The 19,340-nt window shown below is 40.5% G+C and overlaps 1 protein-coding gene across 2 annotated transcripts in view; it reads left to right on the top strand.

Moving 5' to 3' along the window:
* Window positions 1-3,782: 3,782 nt before the first annotated feature.
* ST8SIA5 (ST8 alpha-N-acetyl-neuraminide alpha-2,8-sialyltransferase 5) overlaps window positions 3,783-19,340 on the top strand; it is a 63,130-nt gene continuing 47,572 nt past the window's right edge. The window contains exons 1-2 of one of the 2 annotated variants that reach the window (XM_085890665.1): window positions 3,785-4,133; window positions 8,598-8,690. In XM_085890665.1, the coding sequence (XP_085746791.1) occupies window positions 3,898-4,133; window positions 8,598-8,690 (329 nt within the window). In that variant the 5' untranslated portion in view covers window positions 3,785-3,897. Of the gene's footprint in view, window positions 4,134-8,597; window positions 8,691-19,340 lie in introns of both variants that reach the window. The other variant, XM_085890666.1, reaches the window with a different exon arrangement.

The raw sequence follows: 19,340 nt of genomic DNA, 5'->3' as shown, positions 1-19,340 counted from the left end.
ATGAGAATAGAACAATGAGGGTATGATATGAATGATTTAGGGTATAATTGGTCATTTAAAATTAACCTCGAAGACCTGGAACAATTAAATCAGTCTCGTAAGGAAGAATATTATCCACTTGGTATCGAGAATGAGTTTTGTGGGGCCACGATTAGTAAACAACAAATTAAAGAATTTAATAAGGGTAAATATAATAATGGTTTTGCCCTTGTTTATCTCATGAAAACAGAAAAAACAGGATTATATATAATAAGTAAGGAAATACAAAATGATTTAACTATGGTAAGATGGGGAGGTGTTTCGTGCCATAATATTATTCTAACATATATTTCTAATACATAAATGACAGCAAGAAGGCTTCAAGAAAATTATCATTTCTGTGTCCAAGCATACCTTCAAGAAAAGGGTATTCGGTATTTTAATAAATACGTTCTACAACATAAGAATGAGGTATTTTCAATAAAAGATTGGTATTATGCTGATGTTGATAAACCGACAACTTTAGATTTAATGAAAATGTTAAATAATGAAAAAATTACAAAGTTAAGAAAAGGTAAGGCTCTTTTAGAAATTCAAAAGAAATTTTATTGGTTTCCTATTGTAAAAAAAATTTTGCATACACGAATAACAAGAAATCCTGATGAATATATGTATGATATTCTATGGGGTGTAAGCGATTCAAGGATAATAATGGATGAGGAAGGAGTTGAAGAAGAGAGGGAAGAGGAGGAAAAGGAGAAGAGAGAGAAGGAGGAGAGGGAGAAGAAAGAGAAGGAGGAAAAGGAGAAGAGAGAGAGGGAGGAAAGAGAGAAGAGAGAGAGGGAGGAAAGAGAGAAGAGAGAGAAGGAGGAGAGGGAGGAAAGAGCGAGACAAAATAAATATCAAAATATGGAAACCAGTGAGATTAAAAAAAGATTGGTGGTATTACAGAAAATAACTCAACCCACCGAGGAGGAAAACAAAGAATTGACAAGTCTATTTGCAATATTTTCTTCAAGACTATTGACATCGCCAAGCTATTCATTTTAATTCAAGTTTTTCATTTTTATTTTTTTTTCTTAAATAAATGGAGGAGAGAGTGGAGGCATTTCTAAGGATTCTTTATGTTTTAAAAATTAAGATTCAAATGTGCATGTTGGAAACTAAAACGGTTTTTGCACTCTGCAGGAATTTTTCACATAAATAAATGAGTTATTGTCTCAAATGTAAAAAGAAAACTAATACTAAAAATATTTCATATATTAAAAGTAAAAATAACAGGGTTATACAAAAAGGTATATGTTTGGTGTGTGGTTCAAAAAAAAATCAATTTATCTCCAAACACAAACGAGGAGGAGATATACAAAAGTTTTTATCAGGAAGTAAATTTACAACTACTGGAATACCAGGGGAATTACATCTTCCAGGGTATTCTTTCTGTGGTCCAGGCACAAACTTGGATAAAAGATTAGATGAGGTAGACAATCCTAAATTCTGGAGTAAGCCTATCAATAGAGTTGATGAAGTGTGCATGAGACACGATATTGATTATGGGAATACCACAACGTTGGAAGAAAAGCATGAAGCCGATAGAGAAATGTTGTATAATTTGTCTCTGATACAAAATCCAACCTTGAGAGAAAAAGTTGATCGGTTCATTGTGAAGAAGATGATCAGTGCTAAATTGAAACTTGGTCTTGGAAATTCAAAAAACTTATAGGCTCTAATGATGTTATTAAGACTGAAGAGCAATTAGCTGATGAATTACATAAACCAATATTCACAAAGTTTCAGAGAAGGAAAGTTTATTCCAAGGAAGTTGATTATATCTGGTCTGCTGATTTGCTTGAACTTAATAATGATAAGGGGTACAAGTATGCTTTAACCGTTATTGATTTGAGGAGTAGATATGCGTGGGTTGTGCCATTAAAAAACAAAACAGGTAATACTCTTATGTTAGCCTTTCAACAGATATTTAATAAAAGTAAGAGAAAACCTAAAAAATTGTGGACTGATGAGGGTAGAGTTTTATAACAAGACATTTATGAATTTTCTAAAAAATAACAGTATTACATTATAGAGTACCTTTAATGAAGGGAAGGCAGTTGTTGTTGAACGTTTTAATCGTACCTTAAAAGAGAGACTATATAAAAAAATTCACACAACTCGGTTCACACCAATGGTCATCTTTTATTCAGGATATTGTGGATAAGTATAATGACACGATTCACACGTCAACAAATATGAAACCATCAGAAACATTTACAAAATTAAAATATGAAAAAGAGATTAATGTCAGAAAACCTAAGTTCAAAGTTGGTGATATCGTAAGAATATATAGGTGGAAATCTCATTTTGAAAAAGGTTATATTAAAAGATGGACCAACGAGCTTTTTAAAATTGTTGATGTAATAGATACGGTTCCTTGGACTTATAAGATATATGATTTGGAAGGGGAAGAGATTTTAGGTTCATTTTATTCACAGGAATTACAAAAGACAAAGATAAATTGAAATTTTTTGACTCCGCCCCTTTTTGACTCCACCCACACAAACCCCACACAAGCCCCGCCCACACAAACCCCACCACACACAAACCCCACCACACACAAACCCCTCACAAGCTCCAATAAATTGAAATTTTTTGACACCGCCCCTTTTTGACTCCACCCACACACGCCCCTCCCACACAAGCCCCCCCCACACACACACCCCCCACAAGCTCCACACAAACCCCACACACACATAAACCCCACCCCACACAAGCTCCACACAAACCCCACACAAGGTGCGCACATAATTCATCATATTGACATAATTGGTGTTTAGTTACTTAGTTCTCCACAGACAACATGTTTGTTTAATTAAAAAATTATCCACCCATCCACACAAGCTCCACTCATCCACCCATCCACCCATCCATTTATCCACACAAACCTCATCCACATTCACCCCTCCCACATAAGCTCCACTGACGCTCCGCCCACATAAACCCTGCCCACATAAACCCTGCCCACATAAACCCTGCCCACATAAACCCCGCCCACATAAACCCCGCCCACATAAACCCCGCCCACCCAAGCCCCACCCACACACACCCCTCCCACCGAAGCCCCACCCACACACCCCTCCCACCGAAGCCCCACCCACCGAAGCCCCGCCCACACAAGCCCCGCCCACACAAGCCCCGCCCACACAAGATAAGAGAAGTTTATAATTTCGTAATGGCACAAAAGGGGTATCTTAAAAAATATAAAGATTCAAATGTTTTGTTTGTCAATATTTTAGATGGGGATTATTGTGCAAAGAAAATTAAACTATTGAAGGAATTTGAGAATGAACAAATCTTTATAGGTTCAATGAGTGAGCTGTTCAACCCCCAGGTGTTCAATTCAATGAGGTTCAACCTCCAGGTTAAAAGGGGAGACAAATAAATATACCTTGGGATAGCCTGGTTATATATATATATATATACAAAGCCTGGTGTTGGCTCAGCCTGGTGTTGGCTTAGTGGTTAGGGTGGCGGCTTGGGATCCCAGTGTCCTGAGTTCAAGCCCCGTTGGCTGCTGAATTAACACCAGGGGGTTGACTCAGCCTGTCATCCTTCCGAGGTCGGCAAAACGAGTGCCAGTGTACTGGTCCCGGTGTATGCCCCGGTTAGAATAGGTGTACCATATCCCTGTGTGTTGTCAGGAAGGGCATCCGGCCATAAAACATTGCCTCACAAAAAGCCAAACCCCTGCACAGCAGGGAAAAACGGATAAAAAGGGGGTTTATTTTTAGGGAAAAAGGGAATCGCTGAAAATCCCCCATTCATTTACATGGGGAAAAGTGAGCCAGAACCAGTATATCCACCCTACTCCCGTGTTCCCTGCGTCATGCATGCTCACTCGGCCATGAGCCCAGATAGGAACACCCCATGAGGGCCAAACCGGTTCGGATTCTTCTCTGTAAAGCATCCCCTCTATCCGTGCCAATCACAGCCAATCCATGTCGACCCCACCAATGCAGTTCCACCTTCCAAGAGATGCGCTACTCGGATGGCCGAGCAAACAACATCTTGGGGAACTCCACTCTCTTCCTCTTCTTTATCTGCGCGTTTGCCTTCGTGACCCTGTGGCCCGAATTGACAAAAGAGAAGCACCTCTTCAGCAGGTATGCATGTAACCTCGACTTTTGTTTCCTGTTGTTGTTTTATTAGTATGGTGCTCTTTGGCAGGATGGCAAGCTCGCCAAAATGTGTGCACACTTGCTTCTGAACTGTCCAGCCCAGTGAAAAACTGCCATCCTCGTGTTTCACAGGGAGGGTGATCCATCGGTGTGTGTGTGTGTGTGTGTGTTCCCTCGGACAGACGTTAAACTGGCGTCCCGTCAGTCGACACTAGTCGGCACACGTTAAACATCCCCCACGGTGTCCTTCGTAAAGAGGACGCGAGCTGTCGTCAGAATCGTCGACAAATTCTTGCTCTCACCTTCAGGCGGCGTTGCATCAGTGGCAGAACTGAGCACCCCCTCTTCCCCCCAACAAACATGCTCTTCACAGCCACGCGCTCCACATGAAAGAAGAATACTGCTGAGAGTGAAGTGACAATTAAGTTTTCCTCTAGTTTCTCCGTAAGGAGACGACTGCTGTATTCTTTACTTTTGAGGGAAGGGAAGATGAACAGCAGGTCCCAGTTGAAGAATAAAGTTTGCAGATGGTGGTTCTTCTGTGGATTGTAGAGCAGTATTTGCAAATTAACAATGTGCCAGTTTTTTTTTTCTTCATTCCTTCGGCTCATGGAAAAGCAAGAAGGGGCTTCTGTTCTTTTACCAATCTTTCTTAAATGTTTAAAACGCCACAATATTGATCATCCGAGGACGAACAGAGTGGAGGTCGTCGAGCCATTTAACATTCCCAAGACGTGAACCGCCCTGCAACTCACACTGACAGAAAACTGATTTTTTTTTGGGGGGGGGGTGGGGAAACATCAGCCACATTTTCCATCCAATCATCAATAAACTGTCAAAACAAATCACTCAAGCAGTTCTGAAGAAAACGAATTTAAAAGTGAACAAGGAGAAAAGTCATAAAATATCAAAGCCTCCATGTCTTTATTAATTTTGCTGTATGGAGTTGAAGGGCTCGGCCTTACTTTCAAGATTCCTGTGTATGTACAACTGCCTTCAGTGGTCATACTGTTGTGGTGCTGGGTTCAGTGGCAAGGACGACCGTGAGATGGAGCAGCTGGGCCATCTCCCACCAGACACCAGAATTGAAAGATCGTCACTCTGGATAACTCCGAAGTCGACGGGTCGCTTATGGACCGTGGACGCCAATATTTCGATCGTGCGGTTAGGCAGTTGGGGTCTTTTTGTCTAATTCCAATTTGCCTAATTAGCCGCACGTTCTAGCTTCCGGGCAAACCACACCCTCGGCCGGCTTTGTCCGAACCGAGTCGCTGTTACCGACCGGATCCGGCGTAACCGAACTGAAATTACCAAAGCCGTGTCGGCCCAAATAACTTACGGCACAAACGGCCTCACTAATTCTCAAGCCCGAACCATGCTGGGTCAATGATAGAAACGACAGGCAACGAACTGGAACATTTAACAGATATTTATTTACAACAATAAAACAGCGCAGACTGATTCCGAATAAAATGCAATGTATAATGAGCAAACACCGATACGGTTTCTACTTTTCAGACCGGCCACACACACACACACACACACACACACACACACACACACACACACACACACACACACACACACACACACACACACACACACACACACACACACACACACACACGGCCAGCCGGCCTTTATTCGGACCTCCAGCCCGGGAGGATAGGCGAACAGGAGGGTCAGAGTTCTGCTGGTACCTCAGAGTTCTGCTGGTACCTGGCCGCGTTCGCACGGCTTGCCGACCTGTCCTTGTCAGGCTCGGGATTCTTGTGGAAGGGCTTGGGAAGATCGGACGCTCCAACCACCACGATGTGACTCGGACCCACACAGACAACCTCGCACCAAGCACCAAGGAACCAAGACGAAGCGGTAGACACCAGCCAGCACCAGGATGGAATATCGCCAGAAGACCAGACGAGACAACTCAGACGGATCGCACCGACAATTCTTCAACCCCTCCTGCGAGGTGGGAGGGATCTGTCCTGAAGTAACTCTGCCTCCCATTGGATGGGTGGCGTGTCAATGGCCCACCCCCCGAAGAGGCTCTGTCGTTTCTGGCCTTCTGGCTTCCCGTTGGCTGGAGTGCCTTGGCTTTGCTCGCTCTTCGTCCATTGGCTGGAGGAAACACTCCCTGCCCTCCGGAGCGGAGCCTCCATCTGAGGCGATGGAGGTTCCACCCACGCCTTCAGCCAAAAACACATGGATAACAGTCGGTGCGTGAGGGTGTGGTTGGGTGGCAGAACGAAGCAGGATGTTGTTGGGGAATATAAAAAAAAAACAATATCCCCCTTCCACCACACAGTGGGGGATAAAAACTAACTGCAAAATAACTCACAGCGCACACATAAAATTTCCGTTAGACACAGGGGATGGTTTCTAACTATACACATATACTTAACAAAATAACTAAACTTTGAGACTGCTGACTGTCTGTGTGCAAGACGCTTCCAAATCCGTAACAATAAGACGGAGAAGATTGCGTATGATTCGGCAAGATGGCGCAAGTAAAAAAAATGTCCGCCTGTCAGCCATCTTGGATATGATCTTAAAAATAAATAAATAAAATGACATGTATATGTATATGGAGGAAATCATTCATTATGAACAACATCGATAAATGGTTGAGGACGTGTTCAACGTCAGGTTTCTTTTCACAACTATAATGACCACCGGTCGGCCGTCTTGGATGGAATCATGAAACAAAATGATGTTTTTGTGTATACAATCATGCGTTGTCGTTGTGTCAAGTTTGAACAAAATCGGTCCATACATGTCCGAGATATGGCTGCGGACGGACAGATAGACAAGACCTAATCCAAAAGCCTCCATTTCAGAATAAGTCCAACAGGGGCTCATAAAAGGTGAAAAAGAGAGGAGGGGGTAAAATGAAGCAGAAGACCAAGAAGGAACTCAAAGAAGTAAAGAACAAAGATGGAGTCATCAGGATGAACCTGCACAGGATTCAGGTTTCAGCCGCAACGACACAACCCTCAAACTCATCCAGGCAAGACCAAGTGAGCCTTCCAGAAAAATTTCTGCAAGAATTCACTTCTCCTTACAGAGATAGAAAACGAAAGAAAGGAATAGAGTATAAGAGATGAAATATAATAAAAAGCAAGAATTAGAATGAATAAAGAAAATTAGAAAGTAAGAACCTCAACCAATGTTCCACAACATGGTCAAGGATGGTTATGGACGCCTATTATGAGTAAATCATCCGAACAGTTAAAACCAAATGTTATTCACAATGATGAAATATGCAGCAGAGGTGCAGCAAATTAATAAACTGCAGCAAACAAGTTGGAAGGTGAAACTTAGCAATTGTACTTTTCAGAATAACTCGACCGTGCAAGCATGGACGCTTCGTGGAACATGGTGCAGCCATTGAACACTGCATTGCCCACCATTAAATAATACCATACAGAAAGAACTTAAATTATAGCTGAACAATCAGAGCCGAACACCACTCGTAAAAACGGATGGAGCCGAACACCACCTTGAAAAACGGACGGAGCCAAAAGTCACTCATAAAAACGGACGGAGCCAAACGCTACTCGGCCAAAGACTATTCAGCCAAACGGATGGAGTCGAATGCTCTTGGCCCAAACATTCGGAACCAGACACTTTTCAACCAAACAGCCAGTCAAATGCTATTCGGCCGAACGAGTCGAGCCAAACGCCATTCAGCCGAATGGAAGGAGCCAAACACTGTTCAGCCAAAATGATTTTGCCAAATGTTCTTCTGTCAAAAGGACATTGCCAAGCATGATTTGGCCAAATGGACAGCATGCTATTGAACAAATCGAGCTAAAGTCTGTTTGGCCAAACGAACATAGCTGAATGCTTCGGCCGAACAGACTGAGCATATTGCTACTCCATCATACGAACACTGCCGAATACTATTTGGCTGAACAGCCATTGCAAAAGGAGTCAAACGCTACTTCATTGAAAAAGGACAGACAAATTATATTCCACCAAATTTAAATAGCCAAATGATATTCTATCATGTGAAAAATTGTCGAACGCTATTTGGCCGAACGGACGTTGCAAAACGGTAATCGGCTAAAGGGACGGAGCCGAACTCTCTTTACTCATTTGCGTATATACACCAAAATGCATGAATGCTATTTGACTCGATGCTGTCCATCCTATTATTTCATCGAGCAAGACTGAAAGTAAAAGTGTTCATATTATTGAGCATTCATGGGACAGAATATTCATATTAAAAGACCGACACAAGAGAAGACAATAAGAATGTTTTAATTTATTAGTTTGATGATTAAAAGCCTCGAAGATAACAGTGGGAATAAAATGATCGCCTTCACAGGAAGTTGATACTTATACAGTTTACTTATACGATGTGTTGAGTAAATCACTGTCTGATTATATTGTCTCTCACTTTTGCATTCCCCTGGACCTCAAACATCGTGGACCTGTTGGCAAAAGGTATTTTGAGCACTTCCAGAGGCCATTGGAGTTCAACACAAGCAAATGCCAAAACTTGCGAGAAGATATCAGGAAAATCCACTTCCTCTCCATGTGAGGGACACAGTGTGTTCATGAAACATATTACACATCACATGGGGTAATTGAAACAGTTATATGAATGAGATAAATACCCTCAATAGTCCAAAACATGCCAAAAAAACGAGGCATACACCCATATACTGAATACTATATGACACAGGGATGTCTCGACGATTGTATCTCATCTGTTGAAGATTTTGAACACTCATCGTACAATGAATCGGGTACGGATCCACAGTTGGAGCTTGTGGGGCTATAGCCCCACCCTCTGTCCTTTTTTGTGAAACCATTGTAAACCCCCATCCCTAGTTTTCGTGACAAAAGCCAGGAATCCATACAGCCAGTTGTCCCAGTGTTTTCCCTTTGCCCCATTTTGGACTCAGAAAATATCAAATCGGTAGGAGGACATGTCTTGCAATGCAATTCTCGCTCTTGTTGACTTTTAGTTTACTTATGATTGGCCATCACTCCAATCGCAGTGATTACATGCTTCAAAGAAAGAATCCACAAACAATATATAACTTAAAAAAAACACATGTAAGTTACACCTCCTGAGGTACCTCCACTCATTCGGCCTTCTCTTTTCCCCACTTGTGGAACCAAATTCCACATTCTCATCAGTCTTTCTTCCTCCAGGGCTTCAAGACAGCTTTTCACCACCATATTCAGATCATTTCACATCCACAACCATGATATTTTCTACCCCCACTAACCCTGCTCAAATCCACCTCTTTCCAAGTGTCCAATCTTTCCTTCCTGAGAGTTTGTGGCTGCATCCGTCTCGGTCCTCGTGTCCTCCCCAAGCGCCTCATTCTTCCCCACATCACATAATTCTCCCTTTATTTGTTCCTCAACCCTGCTGTTAGTGTGTTTCCCCCTTTCTTTTCACTTTTCCTTTGTTCTGTAGACGTCCTGATCCATTCTATGTTCTCGGTCCTCCACAAGCCTCGACATTGTGTACCAAAAAATAAAAAAATAAAAAATAAAAAAAAGAGTATGAGGGTTTAGAACCTTTTTCGTGTTTGGAGACCTCTTGAGAGATAGCAAAATTAGAGACCCCTTTCAGGTTTTGCTCCCTCCCAGAAAATAAATATTTATTTAATGCATTTTCATGGTTTACCACCATTAAATGCAGGAAAAATAAAGGAATAACAAGAACTTTGGAACTTTACACAGGAGGCCAGTTGGCCCATCATGCCTGCATTACACCAACACCAGATACTATCACCCATGCATCCATACACAAGCTACCGATAAGTCCTGCCAAAATCCATGTGTCCCTCTATCTCCAATGCATCTCGGTACCAACATGACTCCAATTTAATACGATGAATCTACTCTTTTGAAATCAGACCTCCATCCTTGGAGGGTCAGCAAAAATGAATCATGAGATAATTGAGGCCTGGTATTCCTGTGAGAAGTCAATGAACCAACATGTCAACTGCATCCCACATACAGAGTATTATACAATCAATTACAACCCTGACAAAAAGCACAAAACAAGTTAAAATACAGGGAGCGATGTGATTGCTGAGGACCTGGACCAATCCACCACACAGGACCGTCCCCAACGTGGTGTCACCACGACACCACTCTCAATGCCTCTGAGGAAAAGAACTAGCATGTTCTCGAAACATCAGGCATGAATAAAGAATTTATTATTTACCACTCAGTGCATTACCTTGCACCTGTACAGTATATACAGGGCGAGTTATAAGTCTGGAAACATAGAAAGAAAAAAATACTCGATGGTATTCATAGAATACTTCCCCAGCACAGTCTTGAGAAAGACTCGCGGCGAGCCAACTCTTCAGGCAGCAAATTTGTAATTATGAAAATTAAATTCGAATCAAATGGAAGACCAAAGAAAATAGGAAATGCATTAAAGTCATCAGAAGGAACTTGAACAAGCAAAAAGCAAAAGACAGAGTCATCAGGAGGAACCTGGGTAGGATTCGCATTTCAACTGCAACTCCTCTACCCTCCAACCCATCCAAGCACAGCCAAGTGAGCCTTATTCAAAAAAAAAAATAAAACAAACGCAGATTCAAAAAATTAAATAATCCTGGCTACCATACCATACATCCAATCAGGTTGAAATTTAAAACATATATTCCGTCACTACTCAATCGTATTTGTGAAGTTTCACGTCAATTGATACAGCGGTTTAAGAGAATTTAAAAAATATTTTCCTTCAATCCAATATGGCTGCCAAACCATGTGACCTACCAATTATTCATGAACATCCTGGTATCCCCAAGGTTTGGAAAACGTGTGTGAAGTTTCTCCTCGATCTGTGCAGCCATTCTGGAGAAGATTTTAAAGTTTTTGGGTAAATCCAATATGGCTGCCAAACCATGTGACCCATGACATCATAGATGGAGAACTTTTTGTTCCTCATGGATAAGTGGCCATACCTGGAAAGTTTCTCCTCAATATATTCAGCCATTTCAGAGAAGATTTTTCAAGGTTTAAAAATAATGATCATAATAATAATGGCTGCCGAACCCACGTGACCAATGACATCATAATTATTTTTTCTGTTGATCAATTTATCCCAACATGACCCTCAAAAATGTTCATACTGATCGGATGTAGAGTTCTACACGTGCAATAACAACATTAAAAATGTGAATAATCACATTCCCCACGGTGAGTACTCGACAGGAACCAAGTTTCAATTTTTTCAATGTCACGGTTTTAGAGATGAAGAGCCCCAACGTTTCTCCTTTTTTCCAACATGGCTGCCACAACACGTGGCCTATGACATCATAATTATCATTAAAACGTTCTACACGAGCAGGGGTTTCCTTTGAAGCCGGTTACCGGCAATCCGCAGCCCTCTACTCAGAGAAAAAAAATGTCAAAGGTCACCGCCTACTTCAGCGCCGATTTATCGATTTTTTTAATTTTTTTTGTCACCACGATATATTTGTTTCAGAAACACCACGGAATCTCTACACCCCCTGTTTTGAAATCCGAGACGAAAACATATTAGTATTTCGATAAAAGCGGGCTTACTTTTACTGTTAGTACTCTCACCAGGTCGAGCACAACACTGACCTGAAAATAACACGAGCAGCTAAAACACGCCTCCTACAATAGAGAGTTCTCTGCTTTAGCCTCGTTTTGGACTGTTGGCCTGATACCCTGATACCATACAGCAATGACCTCAATAAAACAAACTTTGTCGGCCTCGCAGTTTCGGTGCCGAAACGATGGCATCGAAACGAAAATCCCTGTTTGACTTTGGATTTTCGAAGAAGTCCAAAGACATGGGAGGGAAGCTTCTGGCCATCAGTAATTGGTCTCAACTCGCACTGTCGCGAGTGCGACATTGTTGTTGTTGTTTCACCTCGTCCATTTTGAGCTTTTGTCAAGTGATGCGGCTCCAAAATACACGGTCACCCGTTGTGCCTTTTTAATTTATAAGGTAATTAGCCTTGAAGCTTAAAGCAGCTTTTGTACATGTTATTATTCGGGGTTATTTGCAATGAAAATCTCAGTGTATTCACTGAAGTGAAGGCCAAGTATGAGCAGCTGTGAACTGGCCAACTGAATACTGGTACCGCAGGTACATGCATGTACCATAGACTTGCGAGCTTTTCTTGACTGTACAACAACACAATGTTGGCGGATAATGTAAGGTGGAAGTTTAACAAAATTGGGATTGTGACTGTGATGCAGTATTCACACTTCGACTGTTTGATTGGTTGACTGATTGAAGCTCGCTGACATCAAATAAAGAAATTATCAGAAAACGAGTGAAGTTAAATACATGTTTATCATTAATTTTCAAACAATAAACTAGTCCAAAGTTATTCGTTTGAGCTGTTTTTTAAATCAAAACAAAAAACAATAAAATAATAATATACAATATTTAACAAAGTAAAATGAAATCAAAGAGGGAAAATATGCATAAAATGAATGAAAGAAAATTTACAAATATAATACTGAGCTTCCCTATGCTTAAATAGTTCATCATATATTTAGGCTGTTGTGAAGTTTAGGTGTTGTCATTGTTTGAGGTGGCCCTCAACTTCTGGCTAATGATAGGCCCTTTTGAAAAGCAGTTTCTCACAGTGATGAATGCATTTGGACTATTTTCAGTTGCTCCACTGCTTAACATCCAAGCCATCTTCATTACATTTAGTGAGTGGGGTGTAGGCCACATTAAAAATGATACCATGGGAAACATCAATTCACAATTTTTCATTCACAAGTAGACAGCACATGTACATTTTATTTATTTGCGATTTGCAGAATTCCCTGAACATCTCTCCCAGTCTCTGAACCTGAATCTCTCCCAGTCTCTGAACCTGAATCTCTCCCAGTCTCTGAACCTGAATCTCTCCCAGTCTCTGAACCTGAATCTCTCCCAGTCTCTGAACCTGAATCTCTCCCAGTCTCTGAACCTGAATCTCTCCCAGTCTCTGAACCTGAATCTCTCCCAGTCTCTGAACCTGAATCTCTCCCAGTCTCTGAACCTGAATCTCTCCCAGTCTCTGAACCTGAATCTCTCCCAGTCTCTGAACCTGAATCTCTCCCAGTCTCTGAACCTGAATCTCTCCCAGTCTCTGAACCTGAATCTCTCCCAGTCTCTGAACCTGAATCTCTCCCAGTCTCTGAACCTGAATCTCTCCGTCTCTGAACCTGAATCTCTCCGTCTCTGAACCTGAATCTCTCCGTCTCTGAACCTGAATCTCTCCCAGTCTCTGAACCTGAATCTTTCCCAGTCTCTGAACCTGAATCTTTCCCAGTCTCTGAACCTGAATCTCAATCTCTCCCTGTTTCTGGACAAGTCTGCTCTCCCTCTCCTGAACCAGTCAACCATCCCACTGTAAATCAATCAGCAAACTCTTTCTCACTTTCTGAATCTGCCAGGACTTTGTCACCCTCTCTGCAAGAAAATCAACTTGCAGTTCCTGATCCAGTGACACAGTCTACTGCAGCCAACTCATTAACATTCTCTGAACAAATCAACTCTGGCATACAGTCTGAATCATCTCGCTCTTCATGGTAGAAGAAACTTTAACATGTAGCTGCCCCATTAATCTCTCACGATCTATATGTGTAGTGTAAAAGATCTTGATTCATTTTCACCTCGTGAAGGTCCTGGCCAGGATATAATCAATAAATTGTTGGGAGAATTATTCTCAGAAGCAGAACGTATCCACACAGTTTACAAATTCCAACAGTTACAATGTTGGAAATCAAGTAATACTGAAATAGAAAGACAGAAAGTAAAATCGAGATTTGATTCATTTTCACCTCGTGAAGGTCCTGGCCAGGATATAATCAATAAATTGTTGGGAGAATTATTCTCAGAAGCAGAACGTATCCACACAGTTTACAAATTCCAACAGTTACAATGTTGGAAATCAAGTAATACTGAAATAGAAAGACAGAAAGTAAAATCGAGATTTCGCCATGAATGGCTGACAGATCCAGTTACACACTGTGGCAAAACAGGATTGTATTGGTTGGTTTACAGTGAAACCCAATATGACATGTTTTGTATTCTGTGCAAGAAACATAATACAGTAAATAAGCAGATTGCTTATCAGATTATGTAAATAATCAGTAAATAAGCAGATAAATTACTTCAGATTGCTCACTGTACTCCACCATGTGCAGTATCATCTCCCTATTAAGAACTGAGATATGGCCCAAATGTTGATAAAATGCCTCTCTTTTAAAGTGCTTAGATACTCCATCTTCCAGACACCTTGGTGTGCCCTAAACCATGGCCTTAAATTCATGAACCCTGTTTAAAAGCTGCTTGAACTAACTATACAGTCTAGCTGAATATCAGTCAACCAGTCAGTCAGTCAGTATGTTCATGCAACTACATCCAGTATAGGCCTAACCACCTGTTTTGTGGAGTTTTGCACCCTAACAGCATGATAATATGAGAACTATTTCATGTCAGAAATCATGCAAGAATGCATCTCCAGCCATCTATGATCCTCCGGCTTACAGGGCCCTCGGCGGGACTGGACCCCGGCCATACAGCTGTGCTCGCGGTGATGGTTACCTGCTACTTTTTAATGGTAGCCTCCTACTCCAAAAAATAAAGAAACCCCTGCATGAGTAGTCACCTTTGGTGAAAATTTAGGGTCAATCCAATAAGCAGTTCCAGAAAAAAAAAGCGGTTCAAGGGGACTAACAATTACACCGAACCTGGTTTAAATGTTTGATTTTCTTTTCAGAAAAGGTGAAACCAGCAGATAAGTGATATACATTTGAGAGATTCCATTTCACCCACAGATCGACAAGAAGCGATGCTTGGGTTTTTGTCAGATGTTTCGCTGCACAACTATTGCCTCTCCACTCCAAACCGACGGACGAGAATGGACAAAAAAAATTTCACTCTTTTAAACAATCTTACTCATATTTACCAAACAAAAAGGTTTCATCCTAAATACCTGTCACTTATGACTAACATCCTAAGTTTGCAAGTCATGAACGTGTCTGGCCGAGGTTTAACAGTGCTCGCCATATACACATCCAACCACACAGGCCAAAAATAGTCTGTTTTGTCAAACAACTAATCACAAGGTTCTCTTCCCTCTTAATGGAGCAGCAGGGGCCACCAAAAGAGGGAGATACCCACACCAGCAGTACCACATTTTCTAATGTGTTATTATTGACCACCTACTATCCCTGTACATGAAAACCAATGATGCCAGTCTGGGAAATAGTGGCATTCTGAGAAATAGGTCAATTAAGGTCGTTGACCCCTGACTTTGGCAATATTTACTAAAACGGCAATAGTTTTTTATAATTTTCATGTTGATAATATCAATACCTTGATATACATCAAACTGATATTTAGACAATAGGCAATAACATGCAATAACAAAAAAGAACATGTGGCTGAAAATAGTAAGTGCACAACCAATTTTATTACAAATTTTGCCCCAAAAATCCAAATTTTCATATTTTACACAAGCTTTTGGCATCACTCATCACATGCATAATCTAAAAGTATCAAATATTAAGCATTAAAAAGTTTCTCTAGAGTCTGCTGCAATTATTCATATATAATACATTGTATTATCTTAAGAGTAAATCACATTTTCATCACATTTTGTCCAGAATGCCTGAAAATACTTGAAAATGGTATTATTCAGTACTCATGGCGTATGGCCATTAACTTGATTAATTTCATATTTATTAAGAGAAAAATTTGTTTCAAATATTATATTGTCACAAGGAATTATATTTGTTGATGAGCATATCAACAACACACAAGGATAGATCCAGGATTTGTGTAAATTGGGGGGGGGGAGAGCGTAGGGGGTACAAATTCTTATATACCATAAATATTTTTAAAATTATAAGTTTTCAATGTACTTTGTTGAAAATAAATTTCAAAGAAATGTTGAGGTATAAGTATTTCAAAGGGCTATAATGCCTGTTTGTACAAACTCTCCACTTTTGGCATCAAATGCAATCTTTCTAACAAAATTATCAGTTACTAAGATAAATGCCAGGAAACTATCAACATTATTGTTACATATTATGTTGATATCTAGTCTGCATCTGAGTCTGAATTATCACTGTAAAATGCAGAGAGAGAGTAAAGGGATTTGAACATGATTAGTCCCCTCCATCCACCAAGGCTTCACAGGTGCATGCTGCTGTGCATGGTTGGCCACTCTCCAAGCAAGAACACTCCACTGCACAGGTATTGGGTTGACAGTCACACACAATGTCATTTAACAACTCTGGAGCAGCCAGCGATTGACTCATCATTTGAGGCTGGAGACCAGTACCACCTGGGCTGTGTTCGAAGCCATATGCTGTTGCATCAGGTAAGGTTGGAGAAGGGTAAGCAGCTTGTCTCCATATTAACAGCTGATAAGCAGAGCGAAGTATATGTAGACTGAAAGCATCTTCTGTTGGTGGTAGTTTCTTTCCCTGGATGTTCCTCTGTCCACTCTTTTGCCACCTCAGGGCATTCAATGATGTGCGGTTTGTCTTGCCATACATGTAGCCTACAAACTTTGTGGCTGCCATTTCTATCTCCTTTGAAATGTTTTGCTCATCAGATCCTAGCAGACCAAGAGGCTGGAACAATGCTTTCATCGACCATTGATGATGTCAAATTTGTCATCAAACTTGTCTCTTCATCCTCAGCAACTTCCGTCAAAACTTTTGACATCTCGTATGCCTTTTTGCAAAGCATCTCCTACTGTTGTCTTTAAAGAACAAACAAGATCTGACTTGCCTGGTTGTGGCATGAATGCAACATCTGGCCACTCTTTTATAAGTTGTCTTTTGAGATTATAGGATGTGTATGAACCTGGATGGTCCACTCCATCTTCAGCAAGGATCTCCAAGAACCGCTTTCTCAAGGTGCTCAGGAAGAATATTTGTCTGTGTTCAATGATGGGTGATGTAAACTCACTGATCAGTCTCCTCACTGATGTACTGTGTGCAGCAAATTGTTGCTTTCTGTTCTGACTTGCAGTGATAGAGCAACCACTGACATTGTTGATTAGGCATGACTTTTGTCTGTGGTAACGAGCCTCAATGGCAACCAGATCACCATTGGGTACACCCTGAAGTCTGGTTATCATGTCATCATCTTGCTTAGCCTTTGCAGCTTGAAGAACTTGGGTGTACATGTTGGGATGCTCAGGGTCATCTTTCACAGATGACTCTACCATGGACCAAGATAATTGGTGCTTTGAGCTGCAAGGATCACGACAGATGAAACAGCGAGATTTCCAGTCAAACTTCACAACTGATGGCTTGGATCTTGTAAAGCGGTTGGCACAACCACCACTTTCACCATCACCATGACAAGAATTACCACCATCATAAAAAAACGACATCAGAGTTATCAACTGTTTTAATAGCTCTTCTGATGTGATGTTGGCTTACATATGTTGATCTGCATTGTCTGTGATACCTGAACACAAACTGTTCCAGAAATTATATCAGATTCATGGGCCAAAAGTTTAACGAACTGAGTCATTCTGTTGCCTGCATGCTGAGAATAAGGACCATAGTTTGTTAATAACTGGAGTGACTGTCTGTTCCTTCGATGAAAAGGATTTTGTGCAGAAAAGACACTTATCAATGGCAATGGTATCTTCTCCCTTAGCTTTCTTGGCAATGTGAGCAGTGTCAAATTCTGCATCCATATTGTAATAATAGACTGTTCAGCGCTGTTGAAGTAATCTTGAGTACACTCAGACAAAATGTGGATCTGCCTGCAAGCATAAAAAATATTGGTCACCAATAGTTTGTCAGAATAAATCTATTTAATCCACTAAATTGAAAATAATTCAAAGCAATTTCATAAGTATTTTAGACCTTGGGATAAACCCGATTCGTAGGATTTAATTCTTTTTGGGGGGTTATTTTTCACAACACCATGTACCTTGCATAAAATGTATGCAGTAATTACTTCCATTTTAGACACATTCTCATGACAATACTATTTAACCCCAGCTCAACAGCCTGTAGGCAAAACATTCAGTATACCACATGTTTTTCCATCAGAAAATTAGCTACATGGTAATACATCATCACAAGACTATTCATAATTAAAAAAAAATAGAAACAAATACTTTCATACTTACATTTTAACAGAGAAGAGGGTGTCACATAAAACATGCTGCAGTATGTGTGGTCTATCGTATCTGTTCAAGTGTGACTGACCTAATTTCATATACATTGTAAACTCATGGCTGATGAGAGTGCTATTTATTGCAGTTCGACATGCGAGGACCATCTCAGGAATGTGGGGGTCATATCAGGATTATTGTGGCATATGGGATCATCTTATATAATCCAATATTCTTTGTCAGGGGCATTATTTTAGGGTTGGTTCAGGGTTTAGGGGTGGCACTTTTTTAGTGCATATGTATTTAGTGATATTGAGAAAGGGGGAGGGGGTGTTGGTACATAGCTTTTTGTAACCCCCACCCCTTCCAAAAATTGTGGATCTATCACTGTGTGTTATTGATATACTCATCAACAATTATAATTTCTTACAACAATATATTATTTCAAAGACATTTCAAATGAAATTAATGGTCATTTGCCATGGGTATTCAATAATACCATTTTCAGACATCTTGGACAAAATGTGATGAAAATATAATTTACCTTTAAGATAATAGAATATATTATAGCGAACGAAGTGAGCTTAATACTTTACGCGTGCACATGAGAGAATAGGAAACAACAAAAACAACACAATACCCTGGCAATTGTGAATCCATATCGTTGGCTATGACCATTTTGCTTCCGTTTTTGTTTTGTTTCTGGTTTTTTTTTCATGGAGAATGATGCATGCCGGGAGATCATGACCGGAAGTGTTTATTAATTTATTCAATAATTTTTTTTCCCCAAAGTTAATTTTATACTTCCGAAATCGATTTTTTTCATGAAAGGAAGTGTCTATTTTGTATTTAACATTACTGGGAGTGATTTTGAAACTCTTTCCGGAACTTTTAATTTCTTTTATTCTTGACTTGAAGTGATCGTATATTTATTTATTTACTCAATTATTTTTTTCCCCAAAGTTGATTTTTATAAAGATATCTCCCGCATCATCAAAAAATATATTTTTTAATCGTGATTTACATTATTTGTTCGCTGCTCCCGAATCCAGGCCGAAGTAACCGGAAATTGCGTCAA

This window comes from Eptatretus burgeri, chromosome 8 (genome assembly GCF_056783735.1).
Source record: "Eptatretus burgeri isolate ZD-2024b chromosome 8, Ebu_testis_v1, whole genome shotgun sequence".
In the NCBI taxonomy this organism is placed as follows: Eukaryota; Metazoa; Chordata; class Myxini; order Myxiniformes; family Myxinidae; genus Eptatretus; species Eptatretus burgeri.
This window is presented reverse-complemented; position numbering and strand designations above follow the sequence as displayed.